We start from the raw sequence: 23,417 nt of genomic DNA, 5'->3' as shown, positions 1-23,417 counted from the left end.
ATTAAACCAAAGCTCCTTAAAATGCCACATATAAAAGTCACATTAGTTATACTTTGAAGTAAAAGCACTCCCGATTTCTTACGAAACATCCTCCTTTAGTAATAGCACGCTAAAGTTGCTCAATTTTACTGTATTTTTGCATAATTAATTAGGTAAAAACCCGAATTTTCGTTTTTCCCCATTTCCTCGGACACATTTTATTTTTCAAACTTTGAAATATTTTTTTTAATATATCTCCCTAAAGGAGTTTTCCAGGCAAATTATCAGAATTTTCGATTGCTTTAGCCTGGCCAGCAATTCTCGATATTTACAGTCACGGCCTCTTAACAGCTCACACCCGTCAGAAAGTTTCCATTGAGAAAGGTCACTGACCGGGAAAGTTCCCTTTCAAAACATATCCTCATAGCATTGCTGTGGTCCATTCAATATCATCGATAAAAATAAAGTCACAAGGGAGACTCACTGTTACTGGCGGTTCTGACGGTAGACCCCTAAATTTCGCCATTTGGAGGTTAACGATTTTTCTTTTTCAGAATGACGGCTTAGTATTACGAGACATAACGTTGCAAATTTCAAGGTTTTCTTCAATACGAGAACTCATAAGATTCAGGGATCGTATAAGCAGTTCATGCATCAATGCTTTTTCTCCCCACGGGAGATTGGAGCGGCTAACATGCCAGAAAAATTATTTTGTTGTTGCTGTTGTTTTTCCTGTGGTTGTTGCTTTTTGATCGGCAGATATCTCTTCCCTCACAATGCAGCACACCCCCGTCAATAAATTCCAAAATCCACTCTTCTGTAACTTAAACAACAGCATTTAATGCAAAAAAAATTACAAAGAAAGTGAAAATTAGGTCAATAATACAATTGGTGTAACTGAATAAAATATCATCCAGCTCCAACTTAAACTTTCTGAACTTTCCCCTCGACCTTTCGTCTAAGACATAACTTTGAAACTTTCATGAAGTTTCCGGACAAAAAAATTATTCAGTAAAGCCTTCCGTTTTCTAATTGAACAATTGGTTTTTGAGAGCATTCTTAAAATGTATCCGATGCACTACACAAGGTACAATAATTATTTATCGCAATCAAATGCAAAAGACAAATCTTTCTAAATATTGGTAAAGACAAGGTTAAACCTTAGCCATAACAGTTAGAATCAGTCACTCAAAGTCTGACCAAACGAATTAATAGATGCAGAAAATAACTTTGATAACAAACAACTTGGTAAAATTCCTCGAAAAGTTACTCACGTAATTTCCACTCGACTGAAACTAAGATCATCGAGCAATTGCGGAACAACTGAGTATTCTTCAAGTTCTCTGAAAACTCTATACAAGCGTATAACTATCACTCAGCTATACGGCAAAAATGGATTGAAAAAAATTTGGAAAAAAAATCTTTTCGACTTAGACGAAACTGCAACACCAATAAACTTGTTTATAGGTAACGACTTCATTCAAATTAGATTACAGCTACCTAGCGAGTCATGATAATTTCAGGACATCACTTAAAAAAATAACATTACAAAACTAGTTTGAACCTGACATGAACAATCAAGACACTTCAAAGTTCTTTCTCTTTGATATGTCCAAAATCCAAGAGCATTTCTTAAAACTGAAAAAACAATTTTTGAAACAATAGAAATCCATAGGGGCTCCTGTTAAATTTTTGATTTAATCATCTTTTGGTTCTCCCTGTTTTGAAAAGAAGACTATCACAGACATTCCATCAGTAGCCCAGTGGGTTTTGCTACAAACATTAACGTTTGTAGGCAGCTTTAAACTTCATCGGCTTTCTTCCTTCAAGGCTCACCTCCTTAACTGAAAAATAATAATAAAATAATACATTAGAAAGAGAAAACTTTAGGGAGCTTGTTAATTGCCATGAATTTGTTTCCTTAATTCGGGGATACGAAATAAAACTAGACACTGCACAACAGGATTCATTTAAACGAAAGTTTTTTTCAATCCTTTCTTGTTGTCTAAGAAAAACGTTATCGTAGTAATCACGTCGAGTCATTTGTATGGCATCTCAATTTGTCCGTGCAACAAAAAAACTGCTAGCCTGTAGAAAAAAAAATTGCATGGCAAAAAAACGCATCTATGCAGACATCTAAAGCTATCTTTTTTATCAGAAGTCGCTTAGTACTGAATCGAAGTTATAGTAAAAGTAATTACATGGTTCAGCATCTAAATCTCCTTAAAATCCAGTTGAACATCGTCACCAATGAGTACGAATGGTGCCCACTGCTTCACCTCCTTGAAATTTCCAGATTCTCTCATACACTTCATGGCTCCATTGAGAGCTTCACTTGCCCTCTTGCCTTTCAACAGTGCATCGTAGAAGAAACTCATGAACTCCAGGGTTGCCTCGTCCTCAATCGCCCACAACGTTACCACAACCGATCTAGCACCCGCACCCAAAAATGCTCGCGCGACGCCAACCACACCCTCGGCCATGATCTCCCCACGAGCAGTGTGACAACAACTTAGAACAACTAGTCGCGCCCGCAGCCCAGCTTCTAGGACATCTTTCATCGTCATTAGATAGTCAGTCTCTTGGGGCTGAGGGTTCTCTCTTGCAGTGTTTGGAGCCAATATAATTTCTCCAGTTTCCATTTTACCATGTGATGCAATGTGTACTAAAGCCACCGATGACAGTCGTTTTAAAACTTCATCTTTTGAAGCCATTTCTCTTAGCAGGGGGGAAGTATGGAGGATTCGTCCGATCATTTCAACTTCTTTCTTTGCTCCCGGAAGTTGCGTCAACAGTTTTCCCTGATAAAGTACATGTTTGAAACACGGGTCGCCGACAAGCAAAGCACCACTCTCCATGTGGAATTCAGCTGGGCAATTAGTAATTAATCGTAAAGTCGTCAGGGACGGAAGCACGCGAATTCCGAGAGAGTCACTTAGATATGTTGACTTCTGGTCCTGTAAAGCTGCATAAGGTACAAGGCAAAATGGCCCCTCAGGGACAACTGTGAGCTCGTTGCCTACGATCAGATCAGCGATGGGAGTAATAATGATATTATAAAGCTTCTGCAGCGCAGTTGATTGTGAAGACTTCACATCAATTCGAATCATATCATTCGCCACTTCCTCCTCTTTCAGCGACTCAGTCGGAGGATTCTCGCAGGTTACAGCATCTCTAACACCGATCTCCTTAAGGGCATCTCTGTTCATCTTCCCGATGAAAAATTCCAGTTCATCCTGATATCTGTAATTATTGATATGTGCCTTTCTCAGCTGGACATTTTCATTGCTTAGGAAAACCCAGAAGTAAACGCAAGGCCCACTTATAGCTATGAAAACTGTACTTGATGGTACACAACTCAGAGAAACGCACAGGCTCCTATATTCTGAAGAGTCTCCAACCTGATATTTTGAGTTTAAAAGATCTCTCAGAGCTTGAGCACGTGCCTTTTCTGCGGCAAAGAAAGCTTTAACAACTTCACCTAGACTTAGGTTAATACGCCACAAACATGTGTATGCATCTTTATGCTGATTGCGATAGCAAATCTTCCAGTTGTCGTTAAATTGAAGACTATCCCTGATATCATCATAAATCTTTACACTCGAATGAAAGAGGTCAAGCGCTCTCATTATATTTCCTTCCCTCTCCCAACTTATTCCAAGAGAACAGAGTGAGCGTGCCTCTTCTGCCTTGTCTTCAACTTCTTTAGCAAATTCTAGAGCACGTTGATGGTACTCCGTTGCTGTTTTGAACTGTCTTAGACTACCATAAGCGCAGCCGAGATTGCCATAACTTTTTCCCTCTCCTGCCTTGTCTCCCACTTCTTTAGCAATTTCTAGATGACGTTGATGGTACCCGAGTGCTGTTTTGAACTGTCCTAGACTATGATAAGCGCAGCCGAGATTGCCATAACTTGTTCCCTCTCCGGCCTTGTCTCCCACTTCTTTAGCAATTTCTAGATGACGTTGATGGTACTCGACTGCTGTTTTGAACTGTCCTAGACTATCATAAGCGCAGCCGAGATTGGCATAACTTTTTCCCTCTCCGGCCTTGTCTCCCACTTCTTTAGCAATTTCTAGATGACGTTCATGGTACCCGATTGCTGTTTTGAACTGTCCTAGACTACCATAAGCGCAGCCGAGATTGGCATAACTTGTTCCCTCTCCGGCCTTGTCTCCCACTTCTTTAGCAATTTCTAGATGACGTTGATGGTACCCGATTGCTCTTTTGAACTGTCCTAGACTACGATAAGCGCAGCCGAGATTGGCATAACTTGTTCCCTCTCCGGCCTTGTCTCCCACTTCTTTAGCAATTTCTAGATGACGTTGATGGTACCCGATTGCTGTTTTGAACTGTCCTAGACTATCAGAAGCGCAGCCGAGATTGCCATAACTTGTTCCCTCTCCGGCCTTTTCTCCCACTTCTTTAGCAATTTCTAGATGACGTTGATGGTACCCGATTGCTCTTTTGAACTGTCCTAGACTATGATAAGCGCAGCCGAGATTGGCATAACTTTTTCCCTCTCCGGCCTTGTCTCCCACTTCTTTAGCAATTTCTAGATGACGTTGATAGTACCCGAGTGCTGTTTTGAACTGTCCTAGACGAAAATAAGCGCAGCCGAGATTGCCATAACTTGTTCCCTCTCCGGCCTTGTCTCCCACTTCTTTAGCAATTTCTAGATGACGTTGATGGTACCCGATTGCTGTTTTGAACTGTCCTAGACTACGATAAGCGCAGCCGAGATTGGCATAACTTTTTCCCTCTCCGGCCTTGTCTCCCACTTCTTTAGCAATTTCTAGATGACGTTGATGGTACTCGATTGCTGTTTTGAACTGTCCTAGACTACGATAAGCGGAGCCGAGATTGGCATAACTTGTTCCCTCTCCGGCCTTGTCTCCCACTTCTTTAGCAATTTCTAGATGACGTTGATGGTACCCGATTGCTGTTTTGAACTGTCCTAGACGAAAATAAGCGCAGCCGAAATTGCCATAACTTTTTCCCTCTCCGGCCTTGTCTCCCACTTCTTTAGCAATTTCTAGATGACGTTGATGGTACCCGATTGCTGTTTTGAACTGTCCTAGACTACGATAAGCGCAGCCGAGATTGCCATAACTTGTTCCCTCTCCGGCCTTGTCTCCCACTTCTTTAGCAATTTCTAGATGACGTTGATGGTACCCGATTGCTGTTTTGAACTGTCCTAGACTACCATAAGCGCAGCCGAGATTGGCATAACTTGTTCCCTCTCCGGCCTTGTCTCCCACTTCTTTAGCAATTTCTAGATCACGTTGATGGTACCCGATTGCTGTTTTGAACTGTCCTAGACTATGATAAGCGCAGCCGAGATTGGCGTAACTTTTTCCCTCTCCGGCCTTGTCTCCCACTTCTTTAGCAATTTCTAGATCACGTTGATGGTACCCGATTGCTGTTTTGAACTGTCCTAGACGAAAATAAGCGCAGCCGAGATTGGCATAACCTTTTCCCTCTCCGGCCTTGTCTCCCACTTCTTTAGCAATTTCTAGATGACGTTGATGGTACCCGAGTGCTGTTTTGAACTGTCCTAGACGAAAATAAGCGCAGCCGAGATTGGCATAACTTTTTCCCTCTCCGGCCTTGTCTCCCACTTCTTTAGCAATTTCTAGATGACGTTGATGGTACCCGATTGCTGTTTTGAACTGTCCTAGACTATCATAAGCGCAGCCGAGATTGGCATAGCTTTTTCCCTCTCCGGCCTTGTCTCCCACTTCTTTAGCAATTTCTAGATGACGTTGATGGTACCCGATTGCTGTTTTGAACTGTCCTAGACTATGATAAGCGCAGCCGAGATTGGCATAACTTTTTCCCTCTCCGGCCTTGTCTCCCACTTCTTTAGCAATTTCTAGATGACCTTGATAGTACCCGAGTGCTGTTTTGAACTGTCCTAGACGAAAATAAGCGCAGCCGAGATTGCCATAACTTGTTCCCTCTCCGGCCTTGTCTCCCACTTCTTTAGCAATTTCTAGATGACGTTGATGGTACCCGATTGCTGTTTTGAACTGTCCTAGACTATCATAAGCGCAGCCGAGATTGCCATAACTTTTTCCCTCTCCGGCCTTGTCTCCCACTTCTTTAGCAATCTCTAGATCACGTTGATGGTACCCGATTGCTGTTTTGAACTGTCCTAGACTACGATAAGCGCAACCGAGATTGGCATAACTTGTTCCCTCTCCGGCCTTGTCTCCCACTTCTTTAGCAATTTCTAGATGACGTTGATGGTACCCGATTGCTGTTTTGAACTGTCCTAGACTACCATAAGCGCAGCCGAGATTGCTATAACTTGTTCCCTCTCCGGCCTTGTCTCCCACTTCTTTAGCAATTTCTAGATGACGTTGATGGTACTCGATTGCTGTTTTGAACTGTCCTAGACTATCATAAGCGCAGCCGAGATTGGCATAACTTTTTCGCTCTCCGGCCTTGTCTCCCACTTCTTTAGCAATTTCTAGATGACGTTCATGGTACCCGATTGCTGTTTTCAACTGTCCTAGACTACCATAAGCGCAGCCGAGATTGGCATAACTTGTTCCCTCTCCGGCCTTGTCTCCCACTTCTTTAGCAATTTCTAGATGACGTTGATGGTACCCGATTGCTGTTTTGATCTGTCCTAGACTACGATAAGCGCAGCCGAGATTGGTATAACTTGTTCCCTCTCCGGCCTTGTCTCCCACTTCTTTAGCAATTTCTAGATGACGTTGATGGTACCCGAGTGCTGTTTTGAACTGTCCTAGACGAAAATAAGCGCAGCCGAGATTGGCATAACTTGTTCCCTCTCCGGCCTTGTCTCCCACTTCTTTAGCAATTTCTAGATGACGTTGATGGTACCCGATTGCTGTTTTGAACTGTCCTAGACTATCATAAGCGCAGCCGAGATTGGCATAACTTTTTCCCTCTCCGGCCTTGTCTTCCACTTCTTTAGCAATTTCTAGATGACGTTGATGGTACCCGATTGCTGTTTTGAACTGTCCTAGACTACGATAAGCGGAGCCGAGATTGGCATAACTTGTTCCCTCTCCGGCCTTGTCTCCCACTTCTTTAGCAATTTCTAGATGACGTTGATGGTACCCGATTGCTGTTTTGAACTGTCCTAGACTACGATAAGCGCAGCCGAGATTGCCATAACTTGTTCCCTCTCCGGCCTTGTCTCCCACTTCTTTAGCAATCTCTAGATGACGTTGATGGTACCCGATTGCTGTTTTGAACTGTCCTAGACTACCATAAGCGCAGCCGAGATTGCCATAACTTGTTCCCTCTCCGGCCTTGTCTCCCACTTCTTTAGCAATTTCTAGATGACGTTGATGGTACCCGATTGCTCTTTTGAACTGTCCTAGACTATGATAAGCGCAGCCGAGATTGGCATAACTTTTTCCCTCTCCGGCCTTGTCTCCCACTTCTTTAGCAATTTCTAGATGACGTTGATGGTACCCGATTGCTGTTTTGAACTGTCCTAGACGAAAATAAGCGCAGCCGAGATTGGCATAACTTTTTCCCTCTCCGGCCTTGTCTCCCACTTCTTTAGCAATTTCTAGATGACCTTGATAGTACCCGAGTGCTGTTTTGAACTGTCCTAGACGAAAATAAGCGCAGCCGAGATTGCCATAACTTGTTCCCTCTCCGGCCTTGTCTCCCACTTCTTTAGCAATTTCTAGATGACGTTGATGGTACCCGATTGCTGTTTTGAACTGTCCTAGACGAAAATAAGCGCAGCCGAGATTGCCATAACTTGTTCCCTCTCCGGCCTTGTCTCCCACTTCCTTAGCAATTTCTAGATGACGTTGATGGTACCCGATTGCTGTTTTGAACTGTCCTAGACTACGATAAGCGCAGCCAAGATTTCCATAACTTGTTCCCTCTCCGGCCTTGTCTCCCACTTCTTTAGCAATTTCTAGATGACGTTGATGGTACCCGATTGCTGTTTTGAACTGTCCTAGACTACCATAAGCGCAGCTGAGATTGCCATAACTTGTTCCCTCTCCGGCCTTGTCTCCCACTTCTTTAGCAATTTCTAGATGACGTTGATAGTACCTGATTGCTGTTTTGAAATGTCCTAGACTACCATAAGCGCAGCCGAGATTGCCATAACTTTTTCCCTCTCCGGCCTTGTCTCCCACTTCTTTAGCAATTTCTAGATGACGTTGATGGTACCCGATTGCTGTTTTGAACTGTCCTAGACTATGAGAAGCGCAGCCGAGAATGCCATAGCTTGTGCTCTCCCCGGCCTTTAGTTCAGCATTGGATTTGGTGAGTAAATTTTGCAGAAGCCTGTTATTCTCATCAATCTTAAAGCGAGTTAAGGATAAATAGCCGATAAGAAGATTTGTGAACATCTAGAGGAAAAGTACTTTTCAGAAATAATGGAATATTAGGGAGAACTGTAGAAAATGGGGTTACTATCTTAACAGTACTCTTAGCGAGCTCTCTTAATGCAATTGTTTTGTTTATTTTTAAACGTCGTGGTGATTTACTTCTAGAGAGACCAACGAGGGCTCTTTAAACTCTGGTCCTTTTCACTGCTCAGTGCCGTGTAAGTAAATATTGCCTGCTTTGCTTTACGTGTTACGTTTGAAACATTTATCAATGCAAAGGATACGGCCAATCCTGTGTGCAACCAGCTCTTTGCTTCCTTATACAAACAAAGCTTGACACAAGCGTTGGCTCCTGAAAAGAAGGAGATAATGGGTTGTTAGCGGTATTTCATTACGGTCGACATACACATATTTCGGAAATTTGAACTGGTGGAAGAAAATGAACAATACGAATTAAGGCAAAGCTGTTACCAATACAGTGGTTACTTTTCTAAAGAAACTGTGGGGCTGCGTGTTTGGGGGGTAGAACAAAACTACTTGGTTTTATCAACTGAGTTGGCACTGTAAATTAACCATCGTAGAGAGTGTAGTTCAGTTTAGTTTAGTTTATTAGATTCGCCGACAGGCAGGGACACCGCAACAGCTTGCGCCAATTACTGCGGGCCCAGTAAACCCACCTACATCCCACCCCAGGGTAGGATATCCACAACACAGTAATCTCTTGTGTGGTAAATCAACGTCTCCTACCCCCAACCCTGCAGGAGACGGGACCTCCATTTATTCGTCCCTATCCGAGGAGACTAGAACATCTAACAATTTCTTGACGTTATAGAAAGGTAGCAAATTCTTCTCAATTATTTTAAGACCTTGAGTGTTGGTCCGGCCGGGGCTCGAACCCTCGACCTCTCGCACAACAGTCCAGCGCACTACCCATTTGGCTAGCTGGGCGGCCTTGTAGAGCCAACTTTTTCAGCGTTAGCCCTTCGTCAGAGCATTCTGACGAAGTGTTAGCGCTCGAAACGTCTTGATGGTGACCAATTTACGATATCAACTCAGTTGATAAAACCAAATTATCTTGTGGCATCAATATAGGTTCAATTGCGACCTTGTTGACCCTAACTCACAACATAGCAAACATTTCTGCGCCGGATATCATTCACACCTGGGCTAAAGTCAAATGAAACAATCGACACAGTTCTCTTTCGACGAAATCGCTGAAAAAGTTTTAATGACCTATGGTTGAAAAACCCACCTTTCTTTATAGCTTTCATTAAATTGGGTTCCAACTGAACAGAAACTGTTGCATCACCGAGACATTCCTCGTAGTTTCCTATGACATTCAGGAGTTAAGTGTAAGTGGCCGTTACACGTCAATTGTAATTTACGTAGAGGTCACTAAAAATAGCGCTAGTTTTCTGGGAAAAATTCAAATCACGAGGTCTGTCACCAGGACTGTCAAGAGTAGGAGTCACTTCGTGCAAGAGGGTTCTACCTACCACCTACAAGTTAGGAACTTCAGGAAAAATGCGGTAAAAGGCGGTTTGCTCAAGAATTGCTTCTTTATAGAGAATTTTTGCGTGTTTGGTCCACACGAAATATTCAAGTTATCAACGTCTTTAAATAAAATGTGAGGATAGGATGTAAAATATGACAGTAAGAACAGTGGGCGTCGATAAATCCGGTTGAGAAAAATGGCCGTAGATTTTGTATTTCATTTTACTACATACTTTGGTTCTGCGTCACTGGAAGGGTTGAACGTAATTTTTTGGACAATTTCGGCGACGGAAGCACAAAAAGCGGTAGAAGATAATCAAAACAAAGAAAAAACAGACGAGTCTCGTGGGTTTGTTGTGCTACAAACAAAGTTGGCTTTCTTTCCTGGCTCTCGAAGTAAACAAGTCATTCTTAAGTGCCACTCTCGCTAAGAGCGGTCCTAATAATGCAGAATAATAAAAATTTTCCTTGTTGTTTTTCCTTTGAAAAGGCCATAGGACATATTTCAAATATAATTTGGTTTTTTTCCACTGGTTCTCTTTTTTTTTTTTGCCTCACTACAAGCGAAAATTTACTTTTGGCAAGACCACCCGTGCAAACACCGACCGAAAGTGTAAATTTTACAGCTTTCGTCGAGCACGCTGCGACTGTAATAGTGTAGTTCACGGAATTCTCTCTTCCTTTAAGTTACAAGCTACATTCAGTCAGTTCACAACCAAAATATGGAAACTTAACTTGAAATTCTATTCATATCAGCGTGATTAGAAGACATCCTTCCCTTCGACCTTAATTTGCATATCAAAAATCAACCAATCTAAAAGAAAGAATTCTCAAAATGCAGGCGTAACTCGGGCTAAAAAAACATATCGGAGGATAGTTTATCCACCAATGAGGTCAATGATTGATTCAAACCTGCGGATATCTCTCTAGCTTTGGTCCATCATCGTGATCGTGTGGGATATACTCAATGAAGACACGTTGTCGCACTCATTTACTTTATTCGCTTACGTTCATGTAGAGGAAAAGGTCAACTGAAAATAGATCACAAAACGCTAACTGATTCGGTGTACTTAGAACTGAAAAGGATATTGAAAAACGAAACCATATAAAGTGAATTTACGTACCAACATTTTGCGGCTCTAGCCTCTCGAGAGGATATCCAAACACGTGCGTTCACTTACTCGACTAATTGTTTACTAATCACGTTTTATATATAATCATACGCGTGATTTCAAAATCGAACGAGGGCGCAGCGCGAGTTCGAATCGAAATCATAAGTATGATTTCAGATCAAAATTGCACGACACGAGGTTGAATTATCACTTTATTACATCCATTTTGAAATCGCCCAAATACAGGACTTGGTTATTTTATTGATGCAGTACTGAGCCGGTTTTTAAATAAAAAGTGGAACCGGAAACGCTTTTGCTTCTTACTTTGTATGCAAACCAGAAAGACTTTGACATCATGTGTCAAAAACTCAGTCAAGCGTAAAATGATGCGATTTAGAGCAAAAAATGGTGCGATTCGTGAATAAATCGCACCAATTAGAGCCAATCAGATTACAGGGACCACCAGTGATTTCAAAATGGATGGAATAAACTGTAATACGATCGATAAAGATTAGACGTCACCGTAACAATCATCATCTTGAAAACGACGCAAATCGATGCCTTTACTTAATCACGCACGTATAAATGCATAATTCTGAAAAATGACTAAGATATGTCTTTGACCGTTCTAACTTTGTTTGTTTATCTTCTATGTAAAGTATTTTAGGTTTTCATAACAGTTGGATAGAAAATAAATCGCGCGTTGTCCAAAAACGTTGGATAAACATGATCAATAATAATAATAATAATAATAATAATAATAATAATAATAATAATAACACCTTTATTTAGACACGATAATGTTTAAAGCTGAACAGCTTGTGGGGTCGTGTGTAAATCTAAATAAACTCTAAATTAAATAAATTCAAATGATGATGGTTTTTGAGAGAGGGGAAAACCGTAGTACCCGGAGAAAAACCTCGTAACGCTTGCATGACTTAGTGACGCAGTCGTAACGCTTGCATGACTTAGTGACGCAGTCGTAACGCTTGCGTGACTTAGAAATAAATAAAGGCGATCGGAAGGCGCTTCCTCGATAATTTTCCTTGAATCAGGTCAAGAGCCTCCTACAGAGTAGAGAAGATCAATATTAAAGAATCCAATTTGGCATCCTGGTCATTGCAGACATATTGCGTAGCTTAAAAGGACACACAAACTAGTTAAAATATACGTACGTTACGGTGTTATTTACAAGAATTCTTGCAGTTTCTACCGAGGTTCAGCACACAGAATGCAATCGACAGTCCCTACTTTCTGAGCATTTGCTGCCATCACGAGAGATTTTATGTTGTTACAGTCCACAACGTTCATGAGGGACAAGCTCAGTCTTCCCTGCAACCAAAACCCGGCCTGTTGTGTTGTGTGACGTGTTATGTCAACTAGTCCATTTGTTTCATGACTTGTTTCGTGGGTATGTAAATTGTAACTGACAAGTAGTCGATGTAACGAATTAGAATCGATAGTTATAAATGGATTGAAGTAAAGGAATTGAGGATGGTATTTGAGCTTACATTGGTCTACCTTCCCCGCGCTGTTCAATATTTTTGAGGGGGCCGAAAGGCTCTACCAGGCCTCGATCCAGCCTCTTCGCTTTAGCTAAATCTGCTACCTACGTGTTTGCTTTGCGGAGAGGAGAGGTTCTTCAGTTATTCATATGTTTTGAAAAATATATCGCACAAAAATGTCTACGTGTTTCATTGAAAGCAAACATTTTAGTGGCTGCGGATATTTAAGAGTTTCAAGTCAATTGAAACACTACCATCTATCATCCCCGAGTGCGAGTTAATTTTGCTTCGTTCCAGCCATTTTGGCCTCGAAATGAAAAGAGTAAAACGGATGTTTGTGTGTTCTAAACATCGGAATGCATTGGGAAAACACTGGAAATGCGTTAAAAGTACTTGTCAACATCCAGAGCACAAAAGAAATGTGAGGCAGTGAAAGGAGGCCGAGTATTCAACGCCAGACTGGCTTGAAATGTTTTCGAGGTTTTCGGAGTGATAGTTCCAGTCGGATCACGTGAGTAATATAATTTCAATTCCTAGAGTGTGAAGGTTATTATCTTACTAAAAATTGATTCGTGAGAGCCTAGCCGCACCAGCAGACAGAATTAGAATCGTCTCCGAAGAGGTTTGGATGCCAAAGGATGCCAAGCGATAACTGAAGACAAAGTATGGGATGTACCGTCAAAATGGCAGTCCTCGCCCTGAACATTGTATGCATTTTTTTTATAAGTGATCCCCAGAATCCCGAGTTTCAAGGAAGTTGTTCCCATGAACATCAAGCTAGGTGTGATAGTTGTGAAAGTTTGAAATCCGTGATTAAGGCAATCGGAAGTGAAACTGAATCTCCTTTGATAACGTTTGACAGCATAGGGAAGAAAGAAGACCTGAAACACGACCATAGTGAAGCCAGAGAGGCGATTCTTCAGGGGAAGGCGCGTATAAACAGGACAAAGAATCAAGAGAGAGCAAAACAGAATTTGCTCATGTCCCTCGGAAAAAATACCTCCCTCATTGTCATGGACTCGGCCATGAAATTCAACCATCTGAAATACAGAGAAAAGCAGTCTGAGTGGTTCGGAAAGCGAGTAATAAACTGGCGTGTCAGTTCAGTTATTATGAGGAATGCAGAGGACAACGACCTTGAGATTATGTCATATGTTCATTTTTTTGAAAGCTGTGCCCAAGACTGGTACACGGTTTACGCAATTCTATAAAAACCATCTCGGTAACATCAAACAGATCATGAAGCCTACCGTAAACAAGTTATATTTCCGATCAGGTGGCGCAGACTGTTACCACAACAACAATCTAATTGTAGCTGCCTCTAACGTTGGTTCACGCGGTGGAATCAAGGTGATGAGGTAAGATGAGAATGCTTTTTGATTACAACGCAAAAACATGCGAATTCTCAGCTTCAAGTTGATCGACTTCAGAACTTTTAAGTTAAAACTTTCTTGCTGTTTCTGTCCATTATAGTGACTGATATTTCAGAGCCGATTCAAACAATTTTGATCAACACCTTTTGATAATACACCGCAGGAACGTAATTATCCTCTTTACCCTTAAAACGTCGCATACCGCCGATCTCCTGCTGTAAGGCAGATTAAAACGCATTTTTAATAAACCTCTAGAGTTCACATGCTATTGTTATATGCACAGTACGAGAAGCGAATCAATGCATACTTCCTCAAAGGACATCCTGAATGAATTCAACTGTGTATGTCTTTATTTATTGTGGAGTTGTCCTTTTGTTGCCTCTTCTTTAGAATCGTTAAAAGTGTAATTTTCATATTAACTTTTTGATGATGAGCAGAGTGTAGTTGAAGACGCAGGAACATACACCAAGCCTACCTAGTAACATCTGTATTAGTATGACAGGTATTGATAGATCAGTCATTCTAACCGAGATAATTCCTTTTCTTATTCTAAAGGTATGATTTTTATGAACCACAATGTCGCAAGGATGTTTGCAATCACATCATCAATCTAATAAAAGAGGCAATTCGTAGCTATTTGCAATGAAGGCCATAACATTTCAACGGCAGCTGACATGCACGAGGCATTAAAAGTGAGACAAGTGAAGGGATCGTCAGCTGCTGTTTGCGAAATTGATAGTGATAGAAAGGAAGTCAAACTTAAGCGCATCAATGGTTTCAGGAAGGGGGCATTTGGGTCTATTAGAAACCGCAAAACCGCCAAAAAAAATTCGATCAAAATCGAAAACCGCATGCAAAATCGTCTAAACCGATAAATTTGCACATCTCAGCTGTCAAAATCCAAATCGATCTGATGCTATGGTTACAAGTAGCGCAACATATGTTTCGCGGCTATTCGAGATCAGCAGAGGCGTACAACTGCTGTTCAGATCGAAGAGAAACCGGAACCTCAATATCATGAGGAAAAACTGAAAAAGCAGATCGGATAACAAATCCGAGTACCCGTCAATTTTTGACGAAAACCGAAAACCAAATGCTGAAAACGGAAAATCCGCAAACCGCAATGAACAACAAAAACGAAAAACGGACGTTTTTTGACACAAAAACCGAAAAACCATTCTAAAAATAGCCAAAACCGCAAAACCCAATGCCACCCTCTTTCAGCTTTTTCCAAAATTTTTCCAATGAAATGGATTATCTTCGTCTCACAAAAGCCTATGAAGTCGGCAAAGGCAAATTAATACCATGGTCAGAGCTCATTCTTGAGAAGCAAGGCCTTGTTGTGTTAGGGAAGTTGAGAATCATGGTTTCTTCGTCACAGCTCCACGGACCACAAAACAGCAGAATCGCAATCATAGTCAAAGTTCCAGTGATAATAAATTAGACATGCTATTTCACTGCCCAAAATAAGGATGCTTCTCTGAGTTCACTTCTTCAGAAAAACTCCAAAATCATGTGCACCTCGGGGGGCACAGGAGAAGATAAGCATCAGAGAGCCTTTGCGACAGCCTCAGACGTGACTGGACAATGAAATTTTCCTCCCTAACTCTTGAATTGAAGATAGCAACACCTTAAGTGACGGGAGAAGTTGAACTGACTGAAGTGTGAAAGATGGGCTGGGTCTTTCAGAAACCGAAACTCAGTGGAACAAGATTCACCGAGTAAGTGAAAGGGTATATTTCAAGTAGGTTTCAAACCGGTGAAAGAACAGGAAGAAAAGCCGATTCCGCGCAAGCTGCGCAGGAATGAGAATGGCGAGAGAGGCAGATGGTACAAGAAAATTCACCAGAAATGAATGGCTAACAAACAGCCAGGTTCAAAGCTTCTTCTCGAAGCTTTCTGCTTTGAAACGAAGAAAAGCCACAGTCCCGAAAGATCCAGAGAAGGATGCAAACGACGACGATAACCACGACGACGACGACGACGACGACGAAAGTCTCATCGAAGAAGACAGCGGTTACCTTGAACACGAAGCAAGGAAAAAAGATGTAGCGGATGTTACTTCCTAAATCGGACTTGCTCATCCAGTATGATATGATGGGCACAATATTTGAGAACGTGTTACATCTTGTTGATGACACGTTAGGGAAGTTTAAAGTCACCACGGTGAGGAAAATGTGCGCGTTTTTTGACATCTTTGAAAGGCAGAGATTTGAGGGCCACCTCACTTTAGAAACTGAGTGACATGGTAACGAATGCACATGTTTCCAAGAAATTTAGGAAGGCTATCTCTAACTCTGTGCTTGATTCTATTCATGACTTTTGATCGTTACATCATCTAATTTTCAGGTATTTTACATACGGAGATGAGTTATATTCGCAGTGGGGATAGTCAGTGGAAACAGAAGTTAAGGGACCTGTCATTATTTATCGCCAGGAGAGGAAGATTTTGGGGGATCACGTGGTTTTTAGGGGAAACGAAGTGGGGATAAGTTGTCGCCAACAGAATTTAAAGGAAGACTGGCGGAAATAGACTGGCCATTGTGGGGTGAGGGGTTATACAAATATCAGAGAGCCTTAAGGCGGGTTTCGGTGGAATTTATTGTAATACTACCAAAATCCTCCGATTCCCCCCTGTACCCCTCCGGATTACAAGTAATGACCGGTCCCTAGCTTCGACTGATTTCATCGCGAAGTGCATCATACATTTCAATACAAAAGTATTGAGACAAAGAAATTCAGCATTCTTATAAAGAGAAATGTGGGGGGGGGGGGGGGGGCGAGAAATTGCCAAAGCTTCGCCATTATTCTCGGCTCGGATATCCCCATCAGCAACAAATTACCTCCAAGCTGAGAAGTATGTCGCGCTTACGTTTGGACATTCGGAAAGTCTGAAGTACCATTTACGAAATTATTTTTATACTCATATACCTCGACCTTATACTTATTTATTACCACATGACATATCAATTAACTCGCATAATCACGCAACGCAATATTTGCCTGGCTGGTTTTGATAGTCGCAGGAAAAGGTTAAGTTTGCCGCACAAGAACGTTGAGGACTGTAACAACATAAAATTTCTAGGGATCGTAGCAAATTTTCAGAAAGGAGGGCTTGTTGATTGCTTTCCGTGTGCTAAACTTGACTGCAAAAATTCTTGCAAAAGGTTGTTTTGTAAATAAGATTGTGTGTCCTTTTAAGCTATACAGTATGTCTGCAGTGACTAGAATGTCAAGTTGGATTCTTCGATTCTGATCTTCTCCACTCTGTACGTGATTCTAGACCTGATTCAAGGAAAATTATCGACAAAGTGCCTTCCGATCGCTTTTGCCTACTTTGTAAGTCATGCAAGCGTTTAGACTGATCATGTTTATTCAACGTTTTAGGACAACTCGTAATTTATTTTCTACCCAATATAATTGTTATGAAGACCTAAAATACTTTGCGTAGAGGATAAACAAACGAAGTTTGAACGGTGAAAGACATATCTTGGTCATTTTTCAGAATTATGCAAATGAGCTTTGAAGCGTTCGTGATTAAGTAAAGAAATTGATTAGTGCTGTTTTCAAGATGATGGTGGAAGAAAGCTGGAGAGATAACCGCAGGTTTGAGGCAATCGGTGACCTCATTGGTGTATAAACTATCCTCCATTATGTTTTTTTAGCCCGATTTACGCCTGCATTTTGAGAATTCTTTCAATTAAGGTCGAAGGGAAGGGTCTCTTCTGATCACGCTGGTATGCATAAGATTTCAAGTGAAGTTTCCATATTTTGTCCGTGAACTAACTGAATATAGTTTGCAACTTGAAGTAAGAGAGAATTCCGTGAACTACACTATTACAGCCGCAGCGTGCTCGACAAAAGCTGTGAAATTTACACTTTCGATCGTTGTCTACACGGGTGGTCTAGCCAAAAGTCAATTTTCGCTCGTGGCGAGGCCCAAAAAGAGAATTGTAAAACAAACAAACTATTCTTGAAAGGTGTGTCCTAAACCGTTTTCATAGGAAAAATATTAAGGAAAACTTTTTTCGGACGGGAAGTCGAGAGGACCGCTTTTAGCGGGAGTGGTACTTTATTCTTAATAAAGCGAAATCTTTTTGCAGTTTAATATATCCTTTGTTGACCAAAGGTGATAGTTTCGAAAGAAACTGTTTGGGGCTGCGTCGGTGGGGGTAATGAAATAATTTGGATTTAACAACAAAGTTGAAATGGTAAATTGACCTCCGTAACGATTACAAAAGCTGACGTTTCAAGCGTTAGCCCTTCGCTCCGACGAAGGGCTAACGCTCGAAACGTCAGCTTTTGTAATCGTTACGGTGGCCAATTTATCATTTCAACTTTGTTGATATATCCAAATTACTTTGTTGACCAAGCTTGTTCAGTCAAAATGGCTGAATCTTAGCCAGATTATTTTTTTTCGCATTTTTGTGGACCTCGACTTTTTACAGTCCATGAAAATGCAAAAAGGAACTCGGCTAATATCCAGCCATCTTTACCTCACGTTTGGTTAATAACGCATACATCTTACGCTGCGTGGAGGATTAAGTAGACTTAGCACGAAATTCTCACCCAAATGAAAATGAGCTGCTGCCCTGTTGCTATAAAGCTTGGCGTTCAGCCGTGCATCTTTACAGTTCACTTGTAGTCCTTCCGTGTAGGAGTTGATCGCCTCATTAGTTTGTCCTTTTCTGTATTCTCTGTTTCCCTCCTCGAGACATACTTTCGCTATGTCTGAAAACATATACCGCTTGAGCGTTAACGATTTTGAAATTAATGCAACGAATTTTGATGAATGCCAACCTCAATTGCTTTAAAACGAACTTTGATTTTGTAAAGAAGCCTAGAGCTCTTCAAAATAAAAAATACATCGGGACAAGAGTTCGGAAACAATTACTTGTGCATTCTTTAAGTAAAACATTTGTAGTTATGGAGAGTCTTCGTTGTATCTTGGCTATTAAGTAAAGTTATTCGGTTGGCTTTTATTTAGAAAAGTTTAGAAAAGATTTCGAAACCACTTCTACACCATTTGCTGGAAATTAGTTCTCTTAGGTGGTGTTGGTGAAGTACGGTGGAAATACTTCGGCGGAAAACGCGAATCGTCCTTCGAGCCTTCCCCCCCACCCCCCCCCCACCCTCGCCGTTTCATGAAAATTCCTCGTAGGAGACTATTCATTGTAAGATTCCAAAAAGTTTCAAGCACTTTCGACTGAGTTCTAGAAGTTATCATGAAATTTTTGATAATTAAAAATAAACCGCCTGCTGACTACTCAAACTGGCATTGGCGAATCCCTTGGTCAAAGTGGTGGTCGCCTGTTCTAAGCGGTGATCGTTAGTTCACGAATGATATCATTGATACCATGACTCCTAATAGGCACCGTTATTTTGAAACTCGAAGAGACTTTCTGTTGTTATTCAAACACTGTTTAGAAAAAGTACAAATTTAGGCGAAATTTAGTCGTAACTGGATAGTGAAACGTCCTTCTGAGCATTCAATTCTCTACGCTTTTCTCTGGTTCTCTCACCTCTTAGAGGGTCATTTTGTGCATCTATTTTCGAGTAAGTTGAAGTGGCTTCGCATTCCTGTGCTGCTGAAATGATCATAAAAAATAACGTACCCTTGTTAGAGATCACAACTATATGCAATTCCAGCGTTTCCACGTTTGCCCGGTTATTGTAAAGAGTCTTGTTACCAAGGATACCGGCGCATTTGTTTAGTTCCTATAAACCTTCAAGAGTAACTGTCCAAGAAAAAGCCGAGCCAGACTAAAGATTTACTTAACCACTCGACCAAACGGCCTTAAAACCGCTTCAAAATATTCATTTACCAGTTTTTTTTCTATTGCTTTCTCTCACCTGTGGCCGGACGCTCATTGTCCAAGTCCACTTCTTCTTCCGTGGTTGGGAGGTTACTTTCCGCCATAACTGGAAATAAAATGGAATCGATTATAACGCGTTAAAGAAGCGACTCAAATGAAAATAATCTAATTTCTCTAGAGAGAACCCCGTAAATTACCTGTCTTTGAAACTTAGGCATAACGAAAAGTTATCTCCGTCACGCTATTATGATAGTATGACAGCGCGAGTCAAGTTGCGCATGGTTGTCATGTTTGTTTGTTTGTTTGTTGCTTTGACTGTTTTCGATTTTCGTACTCTTAGCGAATACGTCGTCCAAGGTTCTCCGTTATATGCTTGTGTTGACATAAACAAACTCACTGCTCGCGTTGGGCATTGAGAAACATACAACAAAACTATGTAGTTGAGACTCTTTTCTTGTTCCCATACCCTCTTCTAATCCGCACGAGCAAGGCTGGGAGATACAATTCTCGAAAGTTCTTCAAACCGAAACTCAGTCTTGAGTCTTTATTTTACCCTTAAATTTGTACAGTTACAAGTTTTCACACGGTCAACAAAACACACCATGTACGGCAGGGTTCAAAAAATATGCAATGGTTTCTCAAAATTCTGCGAAGGTCTCTTGAATTCAGTCCTGTTGCGTTCTCCAAAGTCAATAGTTCGGTATTCCACTAAACATTTGGTTTACCGAAGTAGACTGGAAGTCAAAAGAAGCGCTAGCGGAGAAAACTTTTTTGTATCGCATAAGTGTTGGAAATTTTGAGAAAAAGATATTTCTCAGTGCATTACCGAGAAAAAAACTCTGTTGCTGTTTAATTTTGAACAAGAAATTTCTGAAATTTCTCGTGTTAGGCTATTGTAGCGGTCTCGGCTTTCAGAGCAATATTCTGCACAAGTATTAGAATTTACTGCGCCTAAATTTTTGCCCTCTGACCCATGATGTAAACTCGTCAACGCATGAGCTAATTTAGTCCGTTACTGTACGAAAAGCATTCCAACCAAAACCAGTTGGAATTTTAAGTAACTACTTTGTGGTTACGTAGTTCAAATTGCTGAAGACTGAAATTTAACTTCTATAAAGGATAACATAATTAGGGTGGTGAGCTTTGCGAGGAAGGTCGAATGATGTTCACAAGCCATTGGAAAACCAAAATATTAAATCATGAAGTCGTCGAGGTTTCATTTTCACACATGATCATGATCAAGAATTGGCAGCAAACGTCATTGTTAATTAACCCCACAAAAAAAATATAAAATTTTAAAAAAACATATCTCTCAAAAACGTTGTCTATTTCTTACAAAAAATATAAAAAATATAAAATAAAAAAATTCCAAAAATATAAAATTTTCACTATTGTTAGCTTCTAATGACGTTTTCTCCTCATAATTTTATGTTGTTCTTATGCGATGAGACCCGCGAGTGAGCAAGATCAGATAAAGGGAATCTTGTGATCTGATCGGCTACCCGAAAAGGAAAATCAAAATTTGCTCTCTCGTGATTTCCTGCTTTGATCCCGCAGAATGGTTATATTAGGAGGTTCAATGCTCCGTAATTTCGGAGCCGGTCAATGTTTTTTGCATTTGGCTCATGTTTTACAGGTTTTCCAGCAATTCTGGGTACAACAGAGCCACTGATCTTTCATTATGTCGGTCAAAACAAATAAAAGTACAACGAGTCTCGCTGATTCATGTGGTAATTTCTTTGTGTCTTTATTTTCTTATTTTCTTTTTATTGTCATAACGTTTGCTGTCACGCTTAATTTCGTTTTCCAGAAATGTTGGCTGGTTTAGCTAGAAATACAACAGGTTATCCATTCTGTTGAGGAAATTGCATCGTGCGCGGACTTTTCAGCTGTACTCCAATTGAGAGAAACCTAGGAATTTATCAACGTTACATACGTGGCATACTGTTGAGGAAATTGCATCGTGCGCGGACTTTTCAGCTGTACTCCAATTGAGAGAAACCTGGCAATTCGTGGCAATTGAGAGAATTGAGAGAATTGAGAGAATTGAGATTGAATTGGAGCTGTACTCCAATTGAGAGAAACCTGGCAATTCGCAACCGTGGCATTCTGTTGAGGAAATTGCATCGTGCGCGGACTTTTCAGCTGTACTCCAATTGAAAGAAACCTAGGAATTTATCAACGATACATACGTGGCATACTCTCAAAGTGGTTCACAATAAACCAGGAATATTCGAAAGAAATTGAGGCTTGTTTTTTTTTTCTTAACGTCACAGGCGTCAAACTGCTGTCATAAATTACAAAATGAAAATAAAATGTACCTGTCAACTGTCATCCTCTGTATCCGTTTATTCCCCAATAGATGCCATTTTTCTGTTCTAAATGCCTGAAAATATCAAAAATGATATTTTGCTTTACTATTTCGGTAAAAGCATTAAAGATTTCATATTTACGATCTAAGATTTAACCCCATGAAATGCCCAGTTTTGTAATTAAAATTGCTCTGCTTCTTATCAAAAGTTATCTTGTATATTCATTTGTTGGTTTTTGTTAGCGTGCTTCCTTTGTAGGTTAATTTTGCATTTTTCTGTATTACGATGAAGTCATCCTGGGATTTAGACTCACTTATTTTGCTTTCGGCGGAAAACATCCGCAACATCCTAATTCTCCTCAGAGCAAGACGCTCTTCACCGTATAAAACCGAATTGAAAAGAATGAATTCAACCCATGAGTTTTATTATTGTACCAAGAGGACAAAGAGTATCGTGACAACGAAGTGACATCGAATCAAGCTGCTCTACTACTTCACCCACAAAATCCAAAGATAGGATTGATGCTTCCCTTTTTGTTTTCTTTTAAATTTCCTCACAACTTATTGGGGAGAATAATGGTGTTCAATTGACAAAATATTCTCTTTTCTTCGGGTTTTCTATAATTCTCGTAATAACTTTTTGGATTTACATCAGTATTTTTAAGAGATGTTCTATTTTAAGCTCTTGTGGGGGTTGTAGAGCTAAAAAACTATACATAAAATAGAAGTCTTTCACGTGATCTTTTTATGAAAAGCGTTGGGACTTCTTCAAATTTTACTTTTCCGCTTTCATCTCAACAGCCCCATGAAACTTCTAAAAATAATAACAGTGAACTTATTTCGTGTGATTGACGTGCGCCAAGATGTTTGCGGTGAAACGTACAGATGTTACGGGAAAATTCGAGGATGTTTTACATCCCTATACAGTTACTTTAGAGTCACGTAGTTTGTTTTTTTCTGAAACTCATGCAGAGGATGCCAAGATGGAAGATTATATACGGGGAACTTTATTTCTTAAGTTTACATTATTGGTGTTCTCTCACCTAGAATGAAAATTTGGTGCGAAATAAGAATAAATTCATATGTTATAATCTCTGATGTTTTCTTTTTTTTTTTTTTGTATATTGCATTCATTTTCACTTTATGAGAATAGGTCGCATGGATTGATCACCGTCGGGTTATACATAGAACAGGATGGAAATGCCATCAAGGTAGCAGTTATTTGCGTGATATTTTCTGTGGAAAACCGTTACGACAACCTGCATTAGCTTTCCTCACCTGAAGAGTGCTGGCAATAAAAAAAAAAAAAAAAACTCTTTTCCAAGAAGGATACGTGACTTCTCCTTGAAACTATAGGAAAACAGATTCAAAGCGTTACTCGTTCAATGAAGAAAGTGTTGACAGATTACACCGGATAAAATTTGTGCACTTCTCAGAGAAGTATTAGCTGCAGACATTCCGGTCTTAGCAGAAAAATCTCTTTTTGGAGAA

At 40.6% G+C, this 23,417-nt stretch overlaps 1 protein-coding gene across 1 annotated transcript; it reads right to left on the bottom strand.

The window, feature by feature from the left end:
• Positions 1 to 794: 794 nt before the first annotated feature.
• LOC111347531 (uncharacterized) lies at positions 795 to 19,719 on the bottom strand. Its single transcript, XM_088740057.1, has 7 exons — positions 19,653 to 19,719; positions 19,322 to 19,432; positions 18,369 to 18,530; positions 9,568 to 9,645; positions 8,600 to 8,667; positions 2,181 to 8,288; positions 795 to 1,823 (listed from the first exon to the last, which is right to left on the bottom strand). The coding sequence occupies exons 1-6, from the start codon at positions 19,717 to 19,719 to the stop codon at positions 2,193 to 2,195; spliced, it is 6,582 nt and encodes a 2,193-aa protein (XP_088596183.1). The 3' UTR covers positions 795 to 1,823; positions 2,181 to 2,192.
• Between the last annotated feature and the right edge of the window lie 3,698 nt (positions 19,720 to 23,417).

This window comes from Stylophora pistillata, chromosome 12, assembly GCF_964205215.1.
Source record: "Stylophora pistillata chromosome 12, jaStyPist1.2, whole genome shotgun sequence".
NCBI classification, from domain to species: Eukaryota; Metazoa; Cnidaria; class Anthozoa; order Scleractinia; family Pocilloporidae; genus Stylophora; species Stylophora pistillata.
This window is presented reverse-complemented; position numbering and strand designations above follow the sequence as displayed.